The sequence below is a fragment of the Mugil cephalus genome, chromosome 6, assembly GCF_022458985.1.
Source record: "Mugil cephalus isolate CIBA_MC_2020 chromosome 6, CIBA_Mcephalus_1.1, whole genome shotgun sequence".
In the NCBI taxonomy this organism is placed as follows: domain Eukaryota; kingdom Metazoa; phylum Chordata; class Actinopteri; order Mugiliformes; family Mugilidae; genus Mugil; species Mugil cephalus.
The window spans coordinates 726,808-752,861 of NC_061775.1; the positions used below are offsets into that span (position 1 = coordinate 726,808).

The 26,054-nt window shown below is 39.3% G+C and overlaps 2 protein-coding genes across 8 annotated transcripts in view; both read left to right on the forward strand.

Moving 5' to 3' along the window:
- Window positions 1-1,433: 1,433 nt before the first annotated feature.
- On the forward strand, window positions 1,434-20,260 carry ppp1r2 (protein phosphatase 1, regulatory (inhibitor) subunit 2). Its single transcript, XM_047587835.1, has 6 exons — window positions 1,434-1,803; window positions 8,282-8,389; window positions 8,474-8,557; window positions 12,660-12,760; window positions 16,952-17,155; window positions 17,646-20,260. The coding sequence occupies exons 1-6, from the start codon at window positions 1,673-1,675 to the stop codon at window positions 17,663-17,665; spliced, it is 648 nt and encodes a 215-aa protein (XP_047443791.1). The 5' UTR covers window positions 1,434-1,672; the 3' UTR covers window positions 17,666-20,260.
- Window positions 20,261-20,789: 529 nt separating this feature from the next.
- LOC125009670 (arf-GAP with coiled-coil, ANK repeat and PH domain-containing protein 2-like) overlaps window positions 20,790-26,054 on the forward strand; it is a 75,896-nt gene continuing 70,631 nt past the window's right edge. For 2 of the 7 annotated variants that reach the window (XM_047587821.1, XM_047587822.1), the window contains exon 1: window positions 20,792-21,734. In XM_047587821.1, coding sequence (XP_047443777.1) covers window positions 21,682-21,734 — 53 coding nt within the window. In that variant the 5' untranslated portion in view covers window positions 20,792-21,681. Of the gene's footprint in view, window positions 21,735-21,778; window positions 24,292-26,054 lie in introns of those variants that run through there. The other 5 variants (XM_047587824.1, XM_047587823.1, XM_047587827.1 and 2 more) reach the window with 4 other exon arrangements.

Genomic DNA, 26,054 nt, shown 5'->3' on the forward strand with positions numbered 1-26,054 from the left:
GCTGGTCTTCATAATGAGTTTAATGTTCTAAAACAGTTACTAAGTAATTGTGTATGTTCAAGATTAGAGTTTTTGTAAAAATAAAATTTATTGGATTTAATTGAGAGCCCTGCGATAGGCTGGCGACCTTACCTGACCTTACCTGTCCAGCATGTAACCCGCTTCTCGCCCGATGCCAGCTGTGATAGGCTCCAGCAACCCCCGCGACCCTAGTGAGGATTAAACAGTATGGAAGATGAGATGAGATTTAATTGAATTAATCTGAAATGGTGAGTGAGTATAATTAAATCTGAACTTGAGGTTAGTGGTTTATTTGCAGTTTTCACCAGTCACTTTGTTATATTTATTGAATCATTCTTGACATTAAGCACATTTCTCAAAACAGTTTGTTCAAATATCAAAAGGTCTCAACCTGAGATATCCATTAGCTCAGTTTCTATTAGCTTGTCTCTCAGCACAGCAGCTGGATGGTGTTGAATGCGAGAAACATTGGTTGAAGCAGCAGAAGGTTGCACTCTAAACAGGAAGAATGTCAGATCAATGACATCTCTCATCGATCATCCTTGCTACTTTTTCATAAGTAGGGGTAGAAGTTTAAAATCAGTTAGAGGAATGTGCTGATTTCTTTCCAACATTTCAAAGAATTTGTGGTATACTGAAAAGGAGCAAGTAAATGCTTAAAAATACTGTGTATTGTAAGTGCTGGTTTTGCCTAAAATGTTGTTACGTATTACGACAGACGAGGGCACTGAGAATATATATATTCCGTTGTTGCTTTCCCATTATTTACTTTAAGTCAGATGTACATGTTGGAATTTCTTCTGAATAAAATAGTGATCACCGTTCGCTGAGTTCATCTTTCTGTCGTTTTCCACCAGAAGAATATTTGCACACTTTTCTGTGATGTGTGGTGCTACTCTGCTCGGGCTTTGATTTAAGATTTAGAAAGACTTTATTTATCCACAAGATAAATTGCTTGGTCACAGTAGCTCAGTTGCACAAGACTCTCTGGAACACAATCATTTTTAAATAAATAAATTACATCTTAACTTATAAATATAAGTTAAGATGTAATAAAATAAAATTGTATAAGCAAATAAGCAATTTGCATATGAACAAATGTACAACAAATAGAGATAGAACTAAATAAACATTATATGCAAAGGAAGGGTCAACTGGTGGCTATTTATTATTTTCTCTGGAAAAATATTTACTATATCACATCACAATATTTTATGCTTTTTAATATTTAAATTACAACAAACAGCAGTCTCTCACTGCCATTCAGTTCACTAACAGCTAATAAAATCAACCTCCTTTTCACATTATTTCTGAAATATCCATTGACTGTATGCTAAATAACATAAAAAAATATAAATATCAAAGCATAGCTACACCGCACAACATCTCGCGATGTTTTGAGCATGTCGCGTCGCGCCGTTCCCCCACTGCTCCTCCAGGCAGTGAACACTCGGATAGAGCTTGCATGTGAGACCTCCGGTGGACGTAGGGTCCTGTCTAGATTGTATGTCATTCAGTTATGACGGAGAACCTTCTTTAAACAGATCCGCGTTTTTGCTAACTGAGAAGCTGAAATCACAGCATCAGAAATTACTTTGAGTACAAATAGGCGAAAGCCATCTGGTGTGACAGGCACCCAGTGTGTGCGGGAATGGCAGCTCCCCGACCGATAAAAGGCATCCTGAAAAACAAGGACAGCGGTACAAACGTCAAATCGCTGCCCAACGAGGCAACGGTAGAGAATAATGAACAAGCCCCTGGACTCTCGGAGGATGAACAACAGTAAGTGTTCTTCCTCGTTGTGGTGAGGCTGGTAGCCAGGTAGCGTTAGCTAACGTTAGCCTTTAACGTTGCCCCCGCTCCCCGCTGTCACGTCTCTGGCTGTGAATGTCAGGCAGCAGTATGAGCTGTATGTTTCAGAAGTTTCTGGGTGCTTCTGTTGAGTATCAGATGGCGTCTCTTGCCTGATAAAATATTCACGTTATGTGTAACATTTACTCCTTGGAGCCGTTTGTCGGGCTAGCTTGCTAGTTAGCCAGTAATGTCAAAATCACGACAGGTGACACGATTGTAAGATTGTTGGAGTTGTGTGTTGACCTGTGGACCTTCACATCTTTTGTCGTGATTTCATTCATAACCCGTTTTCCACTCCTACCTGAACAACCCTTCAACCTGCCTACCTCTTATATTCTCAAACTGTCATGTAACACCATTAGCTTTATCTTGTATCCGTATCATCATCATCAGATTCTACATGTTTGCTTTAGATGTATATTCCAGATGTATACATCTATGACAGATGTATGTTTATCTTGTTTCTCCTGCTGTTTTCTTCTCTCTCTCTTTCTGACTCTACCCGGTGTGAGGTCGATGGGTCCCTCCTACAGATGTAAGGATAAGAAAAGAAAAAAGCGAATGATAACAAAACAAAAGCAAACGGGCACAATGAAGTTGAGAATGTAGCCATAGCACTGGGTTTGCTTGCTGCACGCCCATTCTTTAAATGATGGAAAAGCAAATGTATTATTATTAACTGAGGCGCACATGCATTAATGGGTTTATTGTTTATTTTAAGGATCCTCATTCTGAAGCATATTCGAATATTCATATTTGAAGTGAAGTGGAGCTACTGCAGCGCTGGAGTGAAAACAGACCAGAAATGCATAATTAAGTGGCAGCGTTCCTACACAACAGAATCACATGTTTCCCTGCTGCCGTTGTGTCCTGTATTTTTACATGAATAACGTTAGATAACACTTAAAACTTAAGTTTCCTTTACTGATGAACGATTAGAAAGTTTGACAGACAAACTATGACATTCTCCTCTATTCCTAAGTCAAACATAATGCATTCAGCTACAAGTTTACCTACCTTGTACTCACTGTATACTTGTGGGTGGTGTTCATGGAAATGGTTCATCGCATTAGAAGTGCTACCTGTGTCGTGCAGGTGCCTTCCGCTATATTTTCAGAGCAAACTGCCAGCATATGATGGAGTGAGTGCAGCTACCTCTCCAGAAATAGGCTGTATCTCCATGAATTATTTTGTGCAGTAATCAGACATGGTTTTAATGATAATAAAAGTTTGAAAATTTTACATCCATAGGCCCGCTATATGAGCTGGGTTCTGCTCAAGGTTTCTTCCTGTTAAAACAGAGTTTTCCAGTTTTTACAACCTAGAAGGCTGTCACTGCATTTCAGGCAAACCTTGCCTTTTACCATCATGGGGTGGTATCTGTGTCATCCTCAAGCTCGGGTCTTCTTCCAGAGGCCTGGGAGTTTGACGGTTCTGCATGGTATCTTAGATGTTCCTAGGACTTTGCTCTTCTGGACTGAAGCTTCAGGTGTTGTTTGTGGGATCTGTTGGAACCACTCTCCCAGTTTGGGGGTCACTGCCCTGAGTGCTCCTACTACCACAGGGACCACACTAACCTTTCACATCTGTTCCAGCTGCTCTTTCAACCCTTGGTACTTCTCAACCTTTTCATGTTCCTTCTTTCTGATGTTGGCGTCAGCTGGTATCGCCACATCTAAAACGATATCTGACTGTTCTTATCTGTTATTCACATTATTGCCAAATCCAGTCATGTCAGCTATTGCAAATTAATGTCTGTTATTATTACCTTTAGTCCACTCACCTTTTTGTGTCAGTGGACATCTTACATTGTTTGGCCTAAACTCCATCCTGACAGTGACCAGGGTGACAACTCATATACCCACTCCCAGCAGAGGATGCCTGACTAAAATATGAAGGGAAATGTTCAATAGCAATGTGGTGGGATTAGGTCAAGAGCATTGCAGGGCAAATAAATTGTAATAGTGCAACAGCCTTGCAGTTCAGGGACGTGACTAGGGTCTGTAATGATATGCTGGAATGCAGATCATGAACATTGGCTCTGGAGCTGCTATCAGCTGTTCTGTTGCCTAATATGTACTTGGCCACAGGAGACAGGTTTACAAGAGTTGGAGAAGAGTTTCCCTCTCACTGGCAGTGACTATTGCAGCAAGATGTAAAACCCTTTATCATATAATAGACTATGTCAGTCAAGGAGATTTGCCAATATGGGAATGTTTGTGCATAAAAATCAAATCTGATAAAACAGAAACTGCTTTTTTTTATATTCTGTGCATAGCTGTGGAGTCATCCAAAAAGGTGATACAAGTTGAATATCTGCAGCAATGTATGTCACTGAGAACATTACTGAAACTGCCTGACAAAAAGAGTGCCAGTCTATGCAGGAAATTGTCTCAAGATGAAGGCCACCCAAATCCCATTTGGGTTGAAACCTTTCGAAGCACAGCTGCCAAGATGCTTAGCAGAAATGTAGACATAATTAATAATTATAATATCATAATTATCACGTTTTCAACAAACAATTTTATTTATTATCATGATTTTGTGGAAGCATTTTTCATTTAGTCAAAAATGCTGCTAAAAAGTTAAAACTGCTAACTGGAGATTTTGGTTGCATTTTAGTCACCCCTAAAAAGTGTTCATTTTAAGCACAAATTTAAAATGAACACAACTATTGGCATGCATGTATCATGCACAGTGTCCCATGTTTACTGTATGCCAGCAGGTTTAGATATTATAAACGGTCCTCTCTGAGATGCAGCAATGGCAGTGACGTAGGATGGTGGTTATTAGTCAATTCCTTTCCCAATAGTGAATTATTTTTGTTGTTGCAAAATAGTCTCTCTTTGGGTGATGAGAATGTGACGAGGACAGTTTTCTGGAATAATACTGTTTTCAGCCAAGCACCAAATCCACAGAGGAGAGCCATGGCTGATCGTGCTGTATCATGCTGCCACTATCAACAGAGTTTAAAGGAAATACACAAGCAGTCTGTATTCATAAAGCACACATGTGACATTAATACTCTGTTAATAACAATTCTTCATGACTGTTATTTATTATTATATCAACAAAGACTTCTGATAACCTAGATGTTGGAAGCTGTTCTAATAAACAAAACTATAGTATAATTTGAAAGCATTTATATCACAGCCTATCAGTGCAAATCAAGTGTAATGTTAATATTAAAGTTTACTAGCTTAATAATTCTCAATCATTTTCAAGATGGGCAGGATGTACAACATGCTAATGATGTACAAGAACTTGTCTGGCTTTAATTATTCAGGCAGCCTGTATACCAAGGAATTTACCCCACTCAGTCTTGTTTTATTCAGAATAAAAATCTGAAAGCTTCCATTGTTCAATGCAGTGAAGCTCACACAGAGCTTGACTATAGCCCGAATATGGTATTGCCTTTCCAGCTCATTCTGCAGTTCATAGAGGATATCCTGAACTTGCTCTGCAAATACCCACCACCACCCAGCATTCATTTACTTGACCACCTGTCTGTGTTTAAACAGTTCACATTCTTAGCATAGATTTCCATTCAGAAATCAGCCTCCCAAGATGCAGCAATAAAGTTTCTAGAAGTGAAAGTGGATGAAAATGAAAATACATAAGTATTATGAGCATTAAGGAAAAAAAGACCTAAAGAAAGAAATGGATCACTGCGTTCACTCATTTGAGACCATCTCTTTTTGTCATCTCTTTAATCCATTAACCCTTTATTATCAGTGAGGTATGAGCCTCTCACCCAGTCATGTATAATTCATGGATGTTTCCATGAAACTCAGTCTCTCTGTCACTGTCTTGAAAGCCTCATCCTGACAGTGGAGTAGACAATTTGACTGGGAGGCAGTCAATCTCTCATGAATACTGTGGATTGAAAAATACCACCTAGACCACCTTTACCCTCCTCTGTACTAGGGGTTGATTGACTTCTGACAAATTTGATAATGTTTAACTGACCTTGCCAATATACCCAGCCCTTCTATAAAATTTCTTAGGAGAGTGTGTGCATTACAAAATTATGAGTCAAAAAGCATGTGGTGCTTCACATTAGTGTCTTCTGAAGTTTACAACACAAACCAATAGAAACCCCTGTTCTGCTGGTGCCCTTAAATCAACTCTCCTGTTCACTTATTTGTACAGGTCTGCTTGCCACAAACAACAACAACGACAAAACGATGAAGCACCTCCGTCTGCACGGGAAAAAAACTGCACCAACTACTAGTACACACTAAATATAGAACTCTCCCTCTTATGTGAAGATGACTATCAGTCAAGGTTGGTCAACAGCTGGCAACATAACGCTTCAGGAAAACTCATTAAATAGAGTGAGTCATCACTGAGAGCTGACTCGTGCTATCAGGTAGCATAGTCAGAAGGCGGTGACGAAAGGTCCAGCACTGTCCTCTATAGACTGAACCCACCAACACTACACTCTTGGTAGTTAAAATGTACTGCTTCCACTATCTCATATTTTATGAAGCTACCTGTAGTACCAGTCACAGGGTATTTTTTACATGTGTTTCTTCCAACTCCTAGTATAACTTAGGTTGATTCACAAGCATTTCATCAAATCTACAAACTGTTATAATTCCTAGACCGTTCATCTGATTTGAATATAAATACCCTCAAATTAAGGCTGAAAGTCTGCAGTTAAAGCACATTGTTTCATTTCAAATCCATTGTGGTGGTGTATAGAGCCAAAAAGATTAGAATTGTGTTGATGTCCAATATTTATGGACCTGACTGTAACAATCGGACATACCAGTGCATAGGTAATGTTTTCAACCCCCCTACTAGGGAACATAATTTAAATTAAGCTTAAATAACATGCACACGAATGCCAGGTCCAAAAATTTCCCAGCAGAACACTGTATTGTCACAAGATGGTTAATGTTATAAAAATATTTGTCTTGTAACTGACTACAGTTGACCTCATATGATCTGTACAAAGTAAGGGTTGCACTGACCAGTCAACTTTGCTGATGTACCATGATGCTTGAAGCAAGTTGACTAACACAGACGCCTCAGTGATGACAGAAATACTTCACTAAAGCTGAAGCCAATTCTACCGTAACATGCAGAATATGTAAGTTAGTCCTGAAAAACAACAAAAGTGCAACTGCAACACACTCATGTGAAAAGGCATCTGCTAACGGCAGCAAAGGAACGTTCCAAGTCCTCTTTACAGCAGTCAATAAACAACTTCACCAAACGCCCTGTGGCAAAGGAGAGAAGGAGGGTGCACAAACTTGATGTCAAAGTTATTAAACCTTTAACTGCTATACACAGAGAAGGCCTCAGACATATATCGCATTTATTTTATCCGGCTGCACTATCCTATTTTGCAACACATTGAAGCACTACTAACTAACACTATCGATGGTGCTGATTCATATAGACAATACCTGTCTGCAGATCACAGTTTTGATAATGTTGTGTTTATATTCGGTTCAGTTCTGTTGTGTTCTGTTCCATTATTGACATTGTTGCTTATTGCAGCTGACAGTATCCCGTGACGCTACAATGAGTATTCAGGTCAAGAGCATAGATTTCTGTGTTTTTATGTGTGATATCATCTACTTGTTGACACTGACTCAACTTTCTTTTTTTTTTTTTAAATTAGTTTTATGGACAATGTGCACATACATTAAATAGACTTAGACAGACTTTAATGGTACTCGAGGGATCATTAAGCTAATTTCCATCTGTAATACAAAATGAAAATACAAAACAACATCCAACAGGACGTACAGAGATGCCTACGACAACACGCTACGAAGACAACCACAAAAACACACACACAGTATACACATAATACAATCAACAATGTGCTCCTAATGTAATATGTGAAGTTAGTAAGTGCCTAGTAACTTAAGATGCAGATTCAATATCAACAGAGGTAAATCATAAATTACAGGGTATATTTTAAACATCAGCATTGGTAATGTGTATTAACAAGAACAAGTATTTCATCATCTAATGTTCACTAGTCTCTGTGATGATTACTTTTCATGGTGATCAGATTCCTGATCACACGTCCTTGCTTCTGACCTTCTGACCTATGTTCAGAGCTGATCAGCCTTGACACACACTCAAACCTTCATTTGCATCTGTGGTGGATTACCTTGACACAAAAGCAAATATTCATGACAAGACAAACCGATGTGAATGACATTCTGGGTGTTTGTCCGTGTGTTCCCAAAATAATGCAGTCTGAGTGAAAACTGGGGCATGCTCAGTCCTAGATTAAACCTTCTCCCAGCAGGGAAACAGTGGGCCATGGGTAAGGGGTTATAGCTGATGTGCTGTGGTCTACATTGAGCGAATGTCCATTTAACCCCCATTTTCTTCTTTTCTTTTTCTTCTTTCTTCTGCTTTTTTGATCCCTTTGCAGAAAGAAATCTCAAAAATGGGACGAAATGAACATTTTGGCCACATACCATCCGGCTGATAAAGATTATGGCCTAATGAAGATAGATGAACCCAGCACACCGTACAACAGGTTGGAAGCCTCAAAGCATGCCTATTACTTGTTATAGTAATGTCTTATTCATGAATTAATTTGTATATAATTTTCAATATTCAGAATGGTTGGGGATGACGATGATGATGGGGCGCTGAGCGACTTGGATGACCAAAGCGGGCTTGCAGCGGATGACCTGGCATCAAAGTAAGAATTAAACCTGGATGTCGGGAGACAAATACAAACCTATAGATAGATTTAGAGAGTGGAAAGAAGTATTGAAAGGAAGAATAAGTACAGGTGCTGGCCAGTAAATTAGAATATCATCAAAAAGTTTAATTATTTCAGTAATTCCATTCAAAAGGTGAAACTTGTACATTATATTCATGCAATGCACACAGACCGATGTATTTCCAATGTTTATTTCTTTTAATTTTGATATTTATAAGTGACAACTAATGAAAACTCCAAATTTGGCATCTCAAAAAATTAGAATATTGAAAAGGCCAATGAAAAAAATGTTTTTTTTAGAAATGTTGGCCAACTGAAAAGAATGAACATGAAAAGCATGCGCATGTATAGCACTCAATACTTAGTCGGGGCTCCTTTTGCCTCAATCACTGCATTAATGCGGCGTGGCATGGACTCGATCAGTCTGTGGCACTGCTCAGGTGTTATGAGAGCCCAGGTTGCTCTGATAGTCGTCTTCAGCTCCTCTGCATTGTTGGGTCTAGCGCATTGCATCTTCCGCTTCACAATACCCCATAGATTTTCTATGGGGTTAAGGTCAGGCGAGTTTGCTGGCCAATCAAGGACAGGGATACCATGGTCCTTGAACCAGGTACTGGTGGTTTTGGCACTGTGTGCAGGTGCCAAGTCCTGTTGAAAAGTGAAATCTGCATCTCCATAAAGTTGGTCAGCAGCAGGAAGCATGAAGTGCTCTAAAACTTCCTGGTAGACAGCTGCATTGACCTTGGACCTCAGGAAACAGAGTGGGCCAACACCGGCAGATGACATGGCACCCCACACCATCACTGACGGTGGAAACTTTACACTGGACCTCATGCAACGTGGATTCTGTGCTTCTCCGCTCTTCCTCCAGACTCTGGGTCCTTGATTTCCAAAGGAAATGCAAAATTTGCTTTCATCAGAAAACATAACTTTGGACCACTCAGCAGCAGTCCAGTCCTTTTTATCCTTGGCCCAGGCGAGACGCTTCTTACGCTGTTTCTTGTTCAAGAGTGGCTTGACACACGGAATGCGACAGCTGAATCCCATGTCTTTCATGCGTCTCTTCGTGGTGGTTCTTGAAGCGCTGACTCCAGCTGCAGTCCACTCTTTGTGGATCTCCCCCACATTTTTGAATGGGTTTGTCGTCACAATTCTCTGCAGGGTGCAGTTATCCCTAGAGCTTGTACACTTTTTTCTACCACATTTTTTCCGTCCCTTCGCCTGTCTGTTAATGTGCTTGGACACAGAGCTCTGCGAACAGCCAGCTTCTTTAGCAATCAACTTTTGTGTCTTGCCCTCCTTGTACAAGGTGTCAATGGTCGTCTTTTGGACAACTGTTAAGTCAGAAGTCTTCCCCATGATTGTGGAGCCTTCAGAACAAGACTGAGGAACCTTTTAAAAGCCTTTGCAGGTGTTTTGAGTTAATCAGCTGATTAGTGTGGCACCAGGTGTCTTCTATATTGAGCCTTTTCAGAATATTCTAATTTTCTGAGATACTGAATTTGGTGTTTTCATTAGCTGTCAGTTGTAATAATAAAAATGAAAATGAATAAACACTTGAAATATATCACTATGTGTGGAAGGAAAGTATACAGTATACAAGTTTCACCTTTTGAATGGAATTACTGAAATAATTCAACTTTTTGATGATATTCTAATTTACTGGCCAGCACCTGTACAAAAGATGAGATGTTGTTTAAAGTTCACTGATTTGTAAATCATTTAATTGAAGTATTTCACCCTGGCCATTCACATTTGTTTGTTTGTATTTAATGCGGTGGATACACAGAAGAGAAACAATCATAGATGTTTAGATTCCGCTATTGTGTCACTTGTAATAGATATTGACAGAGAAAAACCTAAAAAGGATGAAAGGTTAACAGTGGGTTAAGGCATTTGTCAAGAAACAGAATGTATGATTCATTCAGTTGCAGGCAGTTTTTTTTTTCTTTACCAGTTGAAACATACAAAACATACATACTACACTGTTGCTGTTATTGTTGCATTGCTTTCCTCTGTGAACCAGTATTTACAGTTTTCACAATCAGCAATAACATACTACTTGCACACAAATAACACTACATAATAATCAAATTAAAACCTTTATTTATCACTGACTCCTGACATAACCACCACAGTTATAAATAAGACTGTTATCACTGTTCAATTTTCTAAAACATAAAATTCAGAATATCTAAATAAATAAATAAATGGAGCAGTCTGTTTTTTTAAGGCGCTTGGCAGCACAGCTAAAATGTTTGTGTGAGAGCACACAGTGGGCCACATGTCCAAAAAACCTTTGGGTAGACAAGGTGAATGCCCAGCCCTATGCTCTTATCCTCCTCCTAGCCATTTTAAGGCATCCAGGTGTCGTCCAGTTTCACTGCTGCTGGTCAAAGTAAAAATAAGTTGCCCAATACATTAAAATTGCTCAAAAACTACAAGTTAAGTTTTAAGCCAAAATAACTTGAAAGAGTTGAATTCCCTGGAGTTGAAAATGCATTTCTGCTGTGCAACTGTTGGCCTAGATGTCAGCAGGGGCCATGTGTGTGAGTGCATCGTTAGTTTAGGACAGAAGACTGAGCTGCCAATGAGTGGAAAAAAAAATTGCCTTTTTATAATAATTCTTCACGTTATAACTCTTCTTACCAGAACTTTGTTTAAATCCATTCTCTGGGATTGATATATCGCAACTGGCTATGTAGGCTAACCAGTCAGATGTAAGGGGTGGTTGAAAAGCCACAGTGACAGATAAAATAAATACATTATGTGAGTCAACAGTGGCATAATTATTTAATTTTATTTCCATTTCTGTTTTATTTATCAAATAATGACACATTTAAATGACCAGAAGTGGTACAATTCATTAATTTAATATATTTATTTGCCATTTTAATAAAATAATGACATATTAAATTAATTAACTGATAAATGACATATTTATGATATATTTAATTAATTAAGTAATGTTATATTTATTTATTCCATTTTGTCACTTTCAGCCCTCCATAGAGAATGAATTAAGATTTGACTAATTATATAGAGATTGTTTGGATCAGAAGCAACTGAAGGGTGTGAATAATGTCTTTTATTGTCAACTTCAGTCTTAAAAGTCTGTCTGGGTTAAGAAGTACTTTATGTCTATCTTGGAGCGGTAACAGGAGCTTAAGAAGAGTATTCGCTGCGGGCTGTCGTGCTTACATAAGTGCATTGATGCAGGGATTGGATGAGCAATGAGTGATTTGAGTGTGTGCACTACAGAGAGGATAGTGATTAGCTCCAGGCCTGGAAGTTAATTAGCTGCTTGTGTTTGCTTCCACAATGAGTGCCTTCCATTGTTTCACACTAAATCCTCCAGGTTGTAAAGCAGCTGTTATTTTTCTCGATTCTCCTGTTCTTTTCTATTTCTCTTTCCTCTTATCCATGGTGTATACATCTGTGCCGTCTGTAAATGTATTCCCTCTGTCTTTTTTTCACAAAAATCTCTTATTCCCTCTCTTTTTCTTCTGTCTCTGTCTATATGGTTATTGTTGCACTGAAACTGTAGGGATGTCTTCTTTGTGACTAAATCAGGCCAGGTGGTTGTAGAGCAGTAATACAGTAAATTGGAGCTTCCCTAGGGCAGTTCCACACATTCACTACCTACCATCCACTCAGCCATAAACCGTCATTCATTTTGTCCATGACTGTTAAAGCTCTTTTGAGTGTAAGAGATGGGGATAGTAAGTCTTGTTATGTTTGTCTCTTGCTTGAGTAGTACATACAGTCTGCCTACTCTCTCCTCCACCTTATCTAGTTCACTCCATCTGTGTTCCCTCCTCTGTGTGTCCTTTGTAAAAAGTTTTTCTCTTATGTCAGTGTAGTATTGATGAGTTACTCGTTGGTTAGGTACTAATTTGAAGTACTAATTTGAAGGCCACATATACATATACACATACATATGATATGTAGGTACAGTATACAGTGACATGCTGATCACCAGTAGACACTTCTTGGACAAAGGAACATACGGTCATGGAATTTTTTAGTAATTCTAATTAAACATATTACCCTTTCTATCTGCTTCTATCTTGTTGAGGCTGGTGGCAGCAGAGAGCTCAGAGCCTCGCTTCATGAAAGAAGAAGAGGAAGAGGAGAGCAGCGAGGAGGAGGAAGAGGAGCTGACTCCTGAAGAACAAGGTAAAATTTTCCTAACAGGTCAAGTCCACAAGAACTACCAAGGGTAAAGAGCTGGTCCATGGTTCCATGTCCGGGACAATTCCTCCTCGGTCTGAGGTTAAAAGCTTATAAAGTCATTTCCGTGTGTTCTGTGTGAGTGATTTGCTGCCTACCACTCCTGAGGCACCAGATGGTTTGCCAGAACCTATGCCAGATAGTCTTTTTCCATAGCCTCACCAAACTTCTCCCATGCGCAAGTTTTTGCCTCAGCGACTGCCCTGGCTGCGAACCACACTACCCGTCAGCTGCTTCTAGAGACCCACAGACCAACCATGCCCTGTAGGCATCCTTGTTCAGCCTGACAGCTCCCCTCAAATCTGGTGTCCACGAGCGGGTTCGGGGTTTATCACCTCGACCACCACCAGCGACTTTGCAACTTGGAATAGCTGCCTTGACAATGGCGCAGAGCTAACATCGCCCGTTCAGACTCAATTCCCCCATTGCCCCTGGGTCGCAGTTGAAGCTCTGTCAGAAGGGGAAGTTGAAGACCATTTTGACAGATTCTTCCACCACAATTAATCAGTTAATATTAGATGAATATAAGTTATTAGTAATTAATCAGTCTCATCATATCTGATCTGTCAGCTCTCAATGCAGTGATCATCTCATCCAGCTCACAAGGACCTTTCCGACTTATGTTAAGTTATGAAATATATAATTTGTTTATATAAATGGTGAATAATGAGTAATAATAATATAATGAATAAATATAATAATAATGTAACAGTTGGGATAATGGAAAATCATGAGGAGAATAATGGGATGAATGAGTTTTGGCGATGGTTAGAAGTAACTGAAGGAACATGAGGATGCAAACTGGATCTAATTTCTGAATTAAAGATTGAGTAGAATGAAACTTTGTTTAGACATCACATCAACTCTGATCAAAGCTGAGTTTACAGTAGCAAATAGTCTGCGCAGGCGGAACTCCAGTCATGAGCTGCTCTGAACCACTCTGGGGGACCAATGTTGTTGAGAGCTCATATCTCCACAGCGGTTGAGAGCAGTTTTGGTGGACAGACGTTTCAGGTCCAGACCTCGGTTTCGCTTGCAGCATGAGTCGCCCTCAGTGTTGCACAGACAAAGTGGCAGTTGCGAAGTTGCTCTGTAGAAGAGTCAGATGATGTGTGATTAAAAAAAAAACAGCAGTTGAAGTGAGTTGGGTCCATTTGCTCTCCACAGAATAAATACACTGAAACCGTAAGGTTGCTAGAAAACCAATAAACTCTACAGAACCTGGAAACCAGCATAAACTCTAACTCTTAAAGGTACAAGCCCTCTCGTACCTGGGTGAATGTCTTTACTATGTTAACTACAGGTGCTGGCCAGTAAATTAGAATATCATCAAAAACTTGATTTATCTCAGTAATTCCATTCAAAAAGTGAAATTTGTACATTATATTCATGCAATGCACACAGACCGATGTATTTCCAATGTTTATTTCTTTTAATTTTGATATTTATAAGTGACAACTAATGAAAACTCCAAATTTGGCATCTCAAAATTAGAATATTGAAAAGGCCATTGAAAAAAATGTTTTTTTTAGAAATGTTGGCCAACTGAAAAGAATGAACATGAAAAGCATGCGCATGTATAGCACTCAATACTTAGTCGGGGCTCCTTTTGCCTCAATCACTGCATTAATGCGGCATGGCATGGACTCGATCAGTCTGTGGCACTGCTCAGGTGTTATGAGAGCCCAGGTTGCTCTGATAGTCGTCTTCAGCTCCTCTGCATTGTTGGGTCTAGCGCATTGCATCTTCCGCTTCACAATACCCCATAGATTTTCTATGGGGTTAAGGTCAGGCGAGTTTGCTGGCCAATCAAGGACAGGGATACCATGGTCCTTGAACCAGGTACTGGTGGTTTTGGCACTGTGTGCAGGTGCCAAGTCCTGTTGAAAAGTGAAATCTGCATCTCCATAAAGTTGGTCAGCAGCAGGAAGCATGAAGTGCTCTAAAACTTCCTGGTAGACAGCTGCATTGACCTTGGACCTCAGGAAACAGAGTGGGCCAACACCGGCAGATGACATGGCACCCCACACCATCACTGACGGTGGAAACTTTACACTGGACCTCATGCAACGTGGATTCTGTGCTTCTCTGCTCTTCCTCCAGACTCTGGGTCCTTGATTTCCAAAGGAAATGCAAAATTTGCTTTCATCAGAAAACATAACTTTGGACCACTCAGCAGCAGTCCAGTCCTTTTTATCCTTGGCCCAGGTGAGACGCTTCTTACGCTGTTTCTTGTTCAAGAGTGGCTTGACACACGGAATGCGACAGCTGAATCCCATGTCTTTCATGCGTCTCTTCGTGGTGGTTCTTGAAGCGCTGACTCCAGCTGCAGTCCACTCTTTGTGGATCTCCCCCACATATTTGAATGGGTTTGTCGTCACAATTCTCTGCAGGGTGCGGTTATCCCTAGAGCTTGTACACTTTTTTCTACCACATTTTTTCTGTCCCTTCGCCTGTCTGTTAATGTGCTTGGACACAGAGCTCTGCGAACAGCCAGCTTCTTTAGCAATCAACTTTTGTGTCTTGCCCTCCTTGTACAAGGTGTCAATGGTCGTCTTTTGGACAACTGTTAAGTCAGAAGTCTTCCCCATGATTGTGGAGCCTTCAGAACAAGACTGAGGAACCTTTTAAAGGCCTTTGCAGGTGTTTTGAGTTAATCAGCTGATTAGTGTGGCACCAGGTGTCTTCTATATTGAGCCTTTTCAGAATATTCTAATTTTCTGAGATACTGAATTTGGTGTTTTCATTAGCTGTCAGTTGTAATAATAAAAATGAAAATGAATAAACACTTGAAATATATCACTATGTGTGGAAGGAAAGTATACAGTATACAAGTTTCACCTTTTGAATGGAATTACTGAAATAATTCAACTTTTTGATGATATTCTAATTTACTGGCCAGCACCTGTATTGTGGGTCACCACACATTTGCTATCCCCCAGTTTCCAGTGGCCTGAGATCCCCTTTATGTCGCTTTAAATCAAAGGTGTTTTCCTTTGGGGTTTTTTATGTTCAGAGAGAGGTTGTTTTAGTCACACCACTCAGACTGTGCACCTCATTTTTATAGGCGACCTTGTTCCCATTTGAGATGAGCCCTAATGTTTTTGTGTTGTCTGCAAACTTGATAATCATATTAATGTTATAGAGAGGCATACACTCATGAGTGCACAGGGAATAGAGGGGAGGACTGAGCACACAAACCTTTCGTGCTCCATGGTTGGCGAGAGATTCTTACGTCCTGACCTTTTTGAATTAGGCAAAGAAGTGGTTAAGATCCTGAGTCTGCCTTTCGCTTACAGTACTATACAAAGGTTTTAGGCAAGTATGGAAAAAATGCTGTAAACTAAGGATGATTTCAAAAATGGAAGTGTTAATAGTTTATTTTCATCAACTAACAAAACTAAGCAAACTTAGAATTCTTTCAGAAATATAAATAATGATTGCTTTTATCAATTCAGAAAAAGCAAATCTAAAAAATCTAAATCACATGAATATTTGGTGTCAGTACCCTTTGCCTTCAAACCAACATCAGTCTTTATAGGTACACTATCACAAAGTCAGGGATTTTGTAGGATCATAGATGCAGTGGGCAGTCACGGAAACTAGCAGCAGATGAAAAACACATTAAGCTTATTTCCCTTCAAAATCAGAAGATGTCCAGCAGAACTATCAGCTCAGAACTGGCGGAAACCAGTTCGACCCTGGTACACCCATCTAATGTCTGGAGAAGTGTGGCCAGAAGTGGTCTTCATGGAAGAGCTGCAGCCAAAAACCCATCCCTCTGACATTGAAACTATGCATGGAAACATAGGAACTGGGGTGAAGAACAATGGCAGCAGGTGCTCTGGACTGTTCTGGACTTGATAATGTAATGTAAACAAATGATGATAGTAAATACTTTTAACAGCTCTTTTTTAACACTTCCACGCACACTATGCGTAATTGAGAGGTTGAATAAATCTCAAATTTAGACTTTACTGCTTACTTTGCCTTTCTACTTGTCAGTGATGTGTACATAATAAATGCTAGAGTTTTCTCTGCAATGTCACTCATACTGGCCTTTTCACACGTACAACCTCTCCATGGATCACGATTGCATCCAAATTCACCCAATTTCACATGTCACTCTTCCCACAGCCAAAAAAAAGCATTTTCAGATGATGAGGAAGATGCACTATAACGAGGGCCTGAACATCAAGCTGGCCCGTCAGCTCATTGCCAGTGAGCTGGAAGATGATGAAGATGCAGATGAAGAGATGAGGGACGACACAGAGGAGCCGAGGGAGGACGCAGAGGAGACGGAGGAAACGGAGGAGATCAGTGTTGACCCGCCACAAGAAGGTAAGAACAGGGGGAGAATGTGTTCCTGTGCACATTTGTATGGATTATTTAGACAAACTCCATGTGACCATTTTTTGAAAGAGAAAGAAATTCATGGATTGCTCATCATTAGCATGGATGTCAGTTAAGTTTGTTTGTGCTGCCCCCATGGTTCATTTCTGTAGAGCTGCCCATCAGAATGAGGCCATTGTGTTTTAACTGAGTGCTGTTGTAGCATATTGTTAAATGAGAAACAGGGCTTATTTACCATTTTATTATTTTATGAAGCAGAACTGCCTTAGACATGTCTACTATGTCAAGAATTGCAAGATTTAATCAAGCATCTGTAAGGTGATTTAGTTATTGGTAACCTATATATGAAAGTTGAGACCGTCTTTGAAAAATAATTTTCACTTTTTGGCCTAACATTAGGTACTCTGTTTTCATCACAAAAAACTAGACACATGTTTCCATATGTCTGATTTCATGCATTTCTTTGTCTCCTCTCCAGCTGATTGTCTTGACTCGTAGGTGAGGCCTTCCTCCCATCTACAGCCCCATGTTTCAGTTCAAGATCCACATAGACAATGCCACTGAGCTCCGTGTTTTAACACTGAGCCATAAAGCAAACACCGCATCACCACCCATGACAACAAATCCCAACAGCCAATATCTTCCCAGCCAGCTGTCTCTCTACTCTTCCTTAGAACTGTGCAATGTAACTTTCAATCGCACTGGTTTTCAGCTTCAAGAATCCATACAACACACAAGTAAAGACTGTTTCCTCCCCCTCTTGTTGCCAAGAATTTCCTCTTCCCACTTGCTCTGGACAGGCTTTGCACTGAAGAATAGATAATACTCTGACCCTGAAAGGAGGATCAAGACCTTTTTTTAAAGAAAAAAAAAACAAAAAAACTGTTGGATGACCAGGACTGCCATCTGGCCACTGCATAGTTCTCCCCCTGACCACAGAGCTGGCACATCAGCCCTGAAAGAGGCCTGGGGAAATTCCAAGGCCTCAATTAAAAGGCACATGAGAAGATGATGCTTTTACTGGGTGTACTTCCATGGCTTTTATTTTTGTTTTGCTTTTTGACCCACCGCTCTGTCACATTTTCTTAAGTACTTTTTGTTTGGATGTCTGTTTTTAACCACATTCATATCTTCATGAGCGATTGATTACCTGCTAATGCTGTTCTATGAAAAGATGATCACTTCATGTGGCATCATGATATTAGTCTAAAGTTGTATTATTAAAAAAAATTGCATTACGGTCGACAATATTTACTGCTAATAAATACTTGTATTCAGCAGTGCAGTGGTTCTCAAACTGGGGAGGCTGGGAGTGTGGGGGAATACTGTATATAACCATCAGAAATAACTGGATGGAATGAGGTCAGGCAGACCGTAGTTGCATGAGTAAGATTCATGTGCAGATAAACCAATGAGTTACATTTAGGCTAACCTCAAACCTTTAGTCTATTTCAATAAAATGAACTACTTTGGTCATAGTTCATCAAAATGAAATATGTCTTTGTTGAAGTGGGGATGCCAGAGTTTGAGAACCACTGTCTCACCATGATGCTTGCCAACTAAATAGATTCAATGATATTATATCTACTCCCTCTTTGCAAACAAGAACACTACATCAAACCTCATTTTAATTTGAATTTATACCTCGGAGCTATAAATTGTCGATCAAGAGGTACTTTTTCAGTAAATATCTTTCAAAATATTCACTTTTTTGCTCCTACATTTGCTCCTAGATTATTTCATGAAAGGTGATGGCAAGACCGGCCAGTTATCCATTTATAAAAGTTATATTGGGCACTTAAGGTGTTTTAGTTCTGTAAGATAAATAGGAGGAACAGTATTGACACCATGCTGCTGACCTATAGAACGTGCTACTGATCAACAGGACATTGTCTTTTATGGGAAAAAGGTTTGTAACCAATTTCAGCTTTAAGCACCATGTTCTGATGTAGATCTGAGAAAAATCCACAACTCACTGTGCTCTTCCTTAGAAAATGTGTTTATTAGATTGCTCATCACATCAGAGCTTCACCAGACATAAATTATAAATTATTTGGAGGAAGGTACTATCATGTAGTTTGTGTTTAAGTTCCTTACACTTTAATGTCTAATCTGTTGTATGATGCAGCAGTTATTGATGCTACTGACTTTAATTAAAGAAGAAGTTGGAGATGGCTTTTTGAGGATTTTTTTTTTTTTTTTTAACTGTTTGGTGTCAACAAGATCCTAGTCTTAAATATTTGTCAGGTCAACTGAGGAAAGAAAGACACTCCTCCTGGTCCCTGTGCGTTGCCTGTGAGCTGCTGGACTTGACTGCGTACTCTATGATTTCACTTGGAAAACACGAGTAAACAAAGAGGAGAAAAATTAAATGACGGCCACACAGCAATCATACTGATGGTCTTGTGTTGTGATTTCTTAATTTTCTTCTGACCCTTTAATTCCTCACTGTGATCTAACGTGTTAAGCGTTGTACTACAAATTGACTGGTATGACTTCTACCAATGTCCCATCGCAGTTTGCTTTCTTTGGAATATTTGGTGGTGTTTTCTCTCCATGTGTTGAAAGAAACAAATAATATTTGTAGTGACAAGACAAAGCATCCAATCATTTAGACTATCTCTGAGAAACAGTAATATTTCTGTGTCAGAGCTTATGTCCATTTATTTTGATCGCTGAATTGATAAGCAGACAGAAATGTTTTTGGCCTAAGACAAAAAGGAAAAGTTCGGTCAAAACGTGACTGAAATGATCACCCTGTAGGGTAATCTGTCAAATGTGCCTCTTATATATTTATGTACATGTGTGTGAAACAGGCAGGCTATGCTCCATGTTGCTGTTGGTTGTGCCGTTTTATTGCCTTATGTCTCGCTTTTTGTTTCACACCATCTGGTTGGGTTTGTTTTCTAAGGATGATAGACTGTTAAGCAGCCCTACTGACTCTGCACTGTATGTGTGTTTCGAAAATGACGTGGTATGTCCATGTTTTCTGTTTGTTTGTTGGTTTGTTGGTTTTTTGTATTTCCAGTTTGCATGTCCTTAATCACCAGATTGTGTATTTTATTTTGTCATTAAAGTGATGTTGGAGCAGTATTTGGTTTCTCGTGTGTTTCTATAAATGAAGCAGAAAATGGTGAGGGTGTCTTAAAGTGTCTGATTAAAGCATCAACCCACACAGCTTTTGATCACACACACACAGCTGATGTTTTTATATTCCATCATCAATTATTTATTTTGTCTGAATTAATTCAGAAGAGCACAAATATAATTTTGTTTCCATTACAATAATGGCAGATAATCTTCCCAGTGATAAGTAATCTGCATTTTAAACATGTTACAAGTCTCTTATGGCAGTTTTCGTTGTATATCGTTGTATATTAGTCATGTAATTTAATTTCTTAATTTTAGATTTTTCAAAGTGACTATATTCAATATAACGGAGTACAGTGTGGAAGGACAATAAATGCATTCTGAGAGTGAAAATTAAATGGCAGTATGTTTGAGTTGTTCTTTCCTGGTCCCCCTGATGGCGCTGTCTCACATCCTTCATTCCTGCGGATCTAGCAGTTCTAAAAGGATAAAGCACGTAGACTGACTGCTAAGACTGTACTGCGTGGTTGTGTGTTTACAGCTAAGATTGAATGCATTGCCTTGTCTTAGTCAGATTTCGATGCAGGTGGGAGGATCGAATTGCTTCAACGTTGGATTAAATGTCGAGTGTTCAAAGCATACGTTCTATTAATATGAGCGTGTTAGGTTGGAGGAGTGTTAGTTTATTTTAAGTGTAAAACAGTTTGGACGGTGGACCAGGAAGCCCCTGTCAGCCCTGTCAACTGACTCAAAGATTGTAAAAAGACAGAGCGATCACTCAAGAGTCGTTTTCGTCGTCGCTTTAAACTCAACATATTCTTGCTGCCACAAAGCGGAAATAAAGATGATAATTTCTTCGTATCCTTAAAAGTGGATACATGTCTCTGAGAGCAATTAGAAATAGCGATTATTATCATTTGCATGTTGAAAAATGGTAATCAGCTGTCGCGACCAGTTGACGGTTTTAACACTTTGCTAAGTAACGGATCACTTTATGCCCGCAGGCGGGGTACATAGGCGCTGGCTGCTTTGGTCCCACTATAGGCGATCTTTGTGTGGGTTTGTAGTGTGTTCATTGGGAAAAGCTCCTTTCCCACAGACTGCTATGACCTAGCTAGCGGACGACACTTTCTGTTTTCGGCACCGACCGCTGCCTCTGAAACTATTTCTTCGGCGTGATTTTGGGACTCATAAATTCATTACACCGTCGTTTATGGTTGCATTTGGCGACTTTTTCATCGTAGCTGCTGGCCTGTGGAGCTAGCCGGCTAGCGGAGCGGTAACTGCAGCCAGAGTGGAGCGAGCTGGTCGGACTTAGGAACGACAACGTTAGCAGACAAGCTAATCAGCGAGAAAGACTGGATTACTGACTTAAATCAAAGAGAGCGCAGGTCTGCGGGCTTTACTCTCTGCGCAAAAGGAAAATGAAGATAACTGTGGATTTCGAGGAATGTCTGAAAGACTCCCCGAGGTTCAGGTGAGTGATGACAGACAGTATTTTTGACCCATTGAGTGTGTATTTATTTATGAGAGAGGCAAGCACCAAACTAGCTTCTTGCTAACCAGTCAGCAGTTAAGTAGCTAGCTGTTTGTTGGCTGCTACTTTTCTATTTTTGACTCTTAAGAAAGCTGGGGCCAGCCCGGAGGGCTGCTGGTGTGGCAGGGAAACCAACCACAAGCTCACTGAGAATTGTAGCACACAATGCTGTTCCACTGTCTGTTTTCTGAATACGTAAAGATGGGAAAAGATGCCATCCTTTTATGATTCTCTGATTAAGTGTTTGTATGACAGCACATACTGTCGTACCTTATTCAACTTGGAACATATTGTATTGTCACTTGGCTTCGGGAGAAGAGTAGTCTACATAAAAGCTGTCTCTTAATAACGCTGCACATTATATATTCATTTTCTTATTTTCTTGCTTTAAGTGTCAGAAATGAATGTCAACAAAAAAAAGCAGGTCACGATTTATCCAAGTCAGAATAACATGAAATTACTTGTGTCGTCCAACCCAAGGGTACTTACACTTACTTGCTAGTTCATTTGGTACACCAGTGAATTCTGATATAACATTCCCAATAAAATCTTAGCTTAATGAATGTTATGGTATTTGGCCTTTCTTTAAAATAACTGTGAGATCAGTCAACCCCATTTTTAACACAACTAATTTATTAGCACCACAAACTACTTCCTCATTTTTGTTATGGTGTTTCAGCTTAAACTGAATATGATGAGGGTAACAACATAATTTAATGCAAGACAGTTATATTAAAATTTATTTTTACTAGTGCAGGACAATTTATCTGAACAATGATACATTGTTAGATAATAAAGTGTGAAAAATATTCACACATACAAAGCCAAAGTTGTGGAATTTGTACTTAAATATAGTCAAAATACCTCCCAGTTATGATTGGTTTAGTTTTTACACCAGCCACATCAGACAGGACAAAAGAAAACCACCTGTACAAAGTACTTAGTAAGAGTCTTCATCTTCTCTGCTACTTTTTTTATTGTTTTAAGCTTAAAAGTGGTTATGTACTCTCGACTTCCTGCTCAGTCACTTTGTATTATCCAATGTTTTTGAGAAAGCTTCTTCCTCCCTCCCTTCCCACACTGCTGCAATATCCTCTAGGACCGAAACAAGGAACAGATGTTAGATAGTTGTGTGCAGAAGAATAGAGCACTTAAAAAAAATCAGTTTCCTTTAGGATCATATTCAGTGAGTTGAACAAAAGTAGACTTTGAAGGCGGCTGCTCTAATGCTTCATTATAACCAGGATGGCTGTAAATACTCAGCATTTTCCAAGCTGTCTTTCTCGTCCTTTATTCCTCATTTGCATCATCAGTATCATCATACATTGGCTCACGTTTAACTGAACAGGGATAACAGAGCGTTGATTCACCACAGATCCTTTGAAGTTATCTGTACCAGTGATGTCAAACAAAGATAGGAAATAACTTAATTTGTACTGCAGATAGAGGCTGTGGTTAAAATCTATTCTTGGCTTTTCCAAAAGTCTCAAATGACGTGTTCTCCCTGTTTGAAATTCATTGAATTCACCAAGTTTGTAGTCTAAATCAGTTATCTAAGTTATTACCATTACTGGAAGGTGGGCTGCAATGACAAGCAAAAAAAGGGATGTATGCACGGATGTCCAGATCAGGTATTTTTAGTCCCTTTTTAGATCATGTGTGCACTGAGCAACTGTATTAAGAAGAATACAAGCTAATTAATTTAAGGATTTTTTTTGTTGGAACTGTTGGAACAGCTGGAGATATTCTAACTCTAAACTGCAAAATTTACATCCAAACATTTAATGTTAGTTATTATTATTTTTACTAGATGTCTACTATATTACTGTTATATTTAAGTCCTTTGTTTTCAGTTAGGACACATTCTACTAGCTCTCCATCTTTCTTTCCAACAAGTGACTTCCATGATAAAACACTGGTTTAGATGATACCTTCACCAAAACTCTGAAATTCTATATTCCAACTCGGACATTTCAGACTTACGATATTATAGCGTTCACGTTACAGGTTAACTTGGAGGAGAAAAAATAAGTTTGGTATATTTCCACGGTTTGCATTAAAATATGTGCAGCAGCTATTTATTATTATTATTTTTTTTCATTTTGGAAGCAGTCATTTCTGAATTTGACAACTATGAGCTTATTTTCTCCCAAGTTGTCTTGAATGTAGCACAGCTGCGGCTGGATCTCAATCGAGCTTTCCCCCACCCCCAACCTACTTTTTATTGGCTAGTGATGTTAGTTTGGAGAGGGAAAGCTGTGTTACTCTCATTTCATTGGTAGATGAACTCAATTGACTGCTCAAACCTGACAGTATCCCACATCAACATTTACTTATTTTTCTAAATGCTGATCTTTTTTTAATCTGGATCAAACGCCACACGCCGGAGATCCAACACGGTGCCGAAATACTTCAAGCCCTGCATATTCTCCGTGTTGGGAGACACATGTAATACTGGATAAAAACTGGTGACTGGTGAAACAGATGAAAACTAATGGTGAGTTCAGATCAAACATTTTTTGGCGCACCCCCTGTGATGCTCTACACCACTGCTCTAGAGGAGACGGACAACGATTCACATTCACACTCACACCTACTGTCAATCTAGAACCTTTCCAGCATGTCTTTGGACCCTTCCCCCCAACTGTTTTACCTTAGCACTATCTGGGTCGATGGTATGTGATGGACATTTCACAGACCTGGAACATTGCTGCCTCCTAAGTTGGAAAAATGACACTTAATTTTATCACTGGATAAGTTTACATGGTTAGTGTTTGGACAACACATTTGAAATAATTCTGATTAATAATTCCATTGGAATCTGTGGCAGAGATTTGAAATAAAGAGATTTGTGTGTTTATATCCCTCAAAACATCAGAGAATATAACTTTGGGTTTAGGCAATTGTGGCTCCATAGCTAGAGTGGGTTGTTCGCAACACTGAACCCCCAGTTGCCTTCAGTGCATGGCATTGTTGTGTCAATGTGTATGTGCTTGTTTGGGCGAAAGCGTAGTTGTGTCTGTGACTGTAAAGTGCTTTGAGTGCCAGTAGGTAGAAATGCACTACATAAGAGCAAGACCATTTAACTTTGCTGACTTGTACAAAGTTGCACTATGAAGTGTCAAATCTGCAGGGCAAATTACAGAATGTACTTATTCCAAACACAGAGAAATGATTGGATAAAGCATCTACAGAGTTATTAGGAGCAAATATTATTGGATTATCCAGAGGTTTGCCCCACCCCATATTGACTAGAAATTCAGTCCTATTGGCCCAGACTGTTTCGATTGAAATGGTTATTCTGACTGAGACTGATAGTAGTATAACACTAGTGTCCATGAGTATAAAGCCAGTGTCATGTTACTGTTCCTGGCTTTTGTTTGGTGACGTTGGCGTTACTCCAGCATGAATCTACCGTCTTGACCTCAGCAGAGGTTTATTTTGCACAATAAAAACAATAAATTGGGGCCTTTAAAAAAGTGTGTGTACTGTTACAAATATGATCAGTGAGTTACATGGTTGACATTGATTAATGTCTGGGGAAGATGTGTAAATAATATGTTACATGTAATCATAAACTGATTATATTTTGGACTTAACATTGGCAGACTCGAGAATATTTTTGGCACTTTTTTGTATTTTATTTATTTATTTTTTAATTTGTTTAACAGTTAATCTATGGTTCACTGTCATACTCATATTCACTCAGTTATGTTATGAGTAGACAATGTTAAAAATAGCCAATTTAACATCAGCAAACATGTATTCTGGCATACATGGTCAGTCCAATCCAACATGAACATGATCACATTTCTTTTGCAACCAGATTTCCAGTGTATAACTGATGTCTGTCTGTAGTTTTTTGATCTTTACCCTTTGGGAGAGTCATCTGTCAACATTTCCTCTCTTCAACTCCACTTTACTTTCATCCTGGGTTTGTAGTTATCAGCCACAGTTGCAGCTCAGTTTTCCACTTCAGCAGCTCATTTTTCCAACCCCCACTCGTTATGTTTGGCCAGAGAAGACGAGCGAGTGGGAGAGAGGAAGAGAATAGATGAAAACATGGAATATACACTAGCGTAGAGCAGCTCTCACTTGCTCAACATCTGTTTCCATTTTGGTGTTTGCTTTCAACTTAGTGCCAGAGAATATGGAACCCCCAAATGCAGAGACGGTTGTTTTTAAAGTGGTAATTTCGCACACCCCACATGTTTTTTCTTTTACTTGCATCCTCATTTTCGTTGGGAAACTGACATTTGT

Excerpts from the sequence above, each read along its gene's own strand:
- ppp1r2 (XM_047587835.1), top strand. The coding sequence starts at position 1,673 with ATGGCAGCTCCCCGACCGATAAAAGGCATCCTGAAAAACAAGGACAGC. Across the intron at positions 8,390-8,473 it reads CCCAGCACACCGTACAACAG|AATGGTTGGGGATGACGATG; the intron begins GTTGGAAGCCTC and ends TTCAATATTCAG. Across the intron at positions 12,761-16,951 it reads GCTGACTCCTGAAGAACAAG|CCAAAAAAAAGCATTTTCAG; the intron begins GTAAAATTTTCC and ends CTCTTCCCACAG.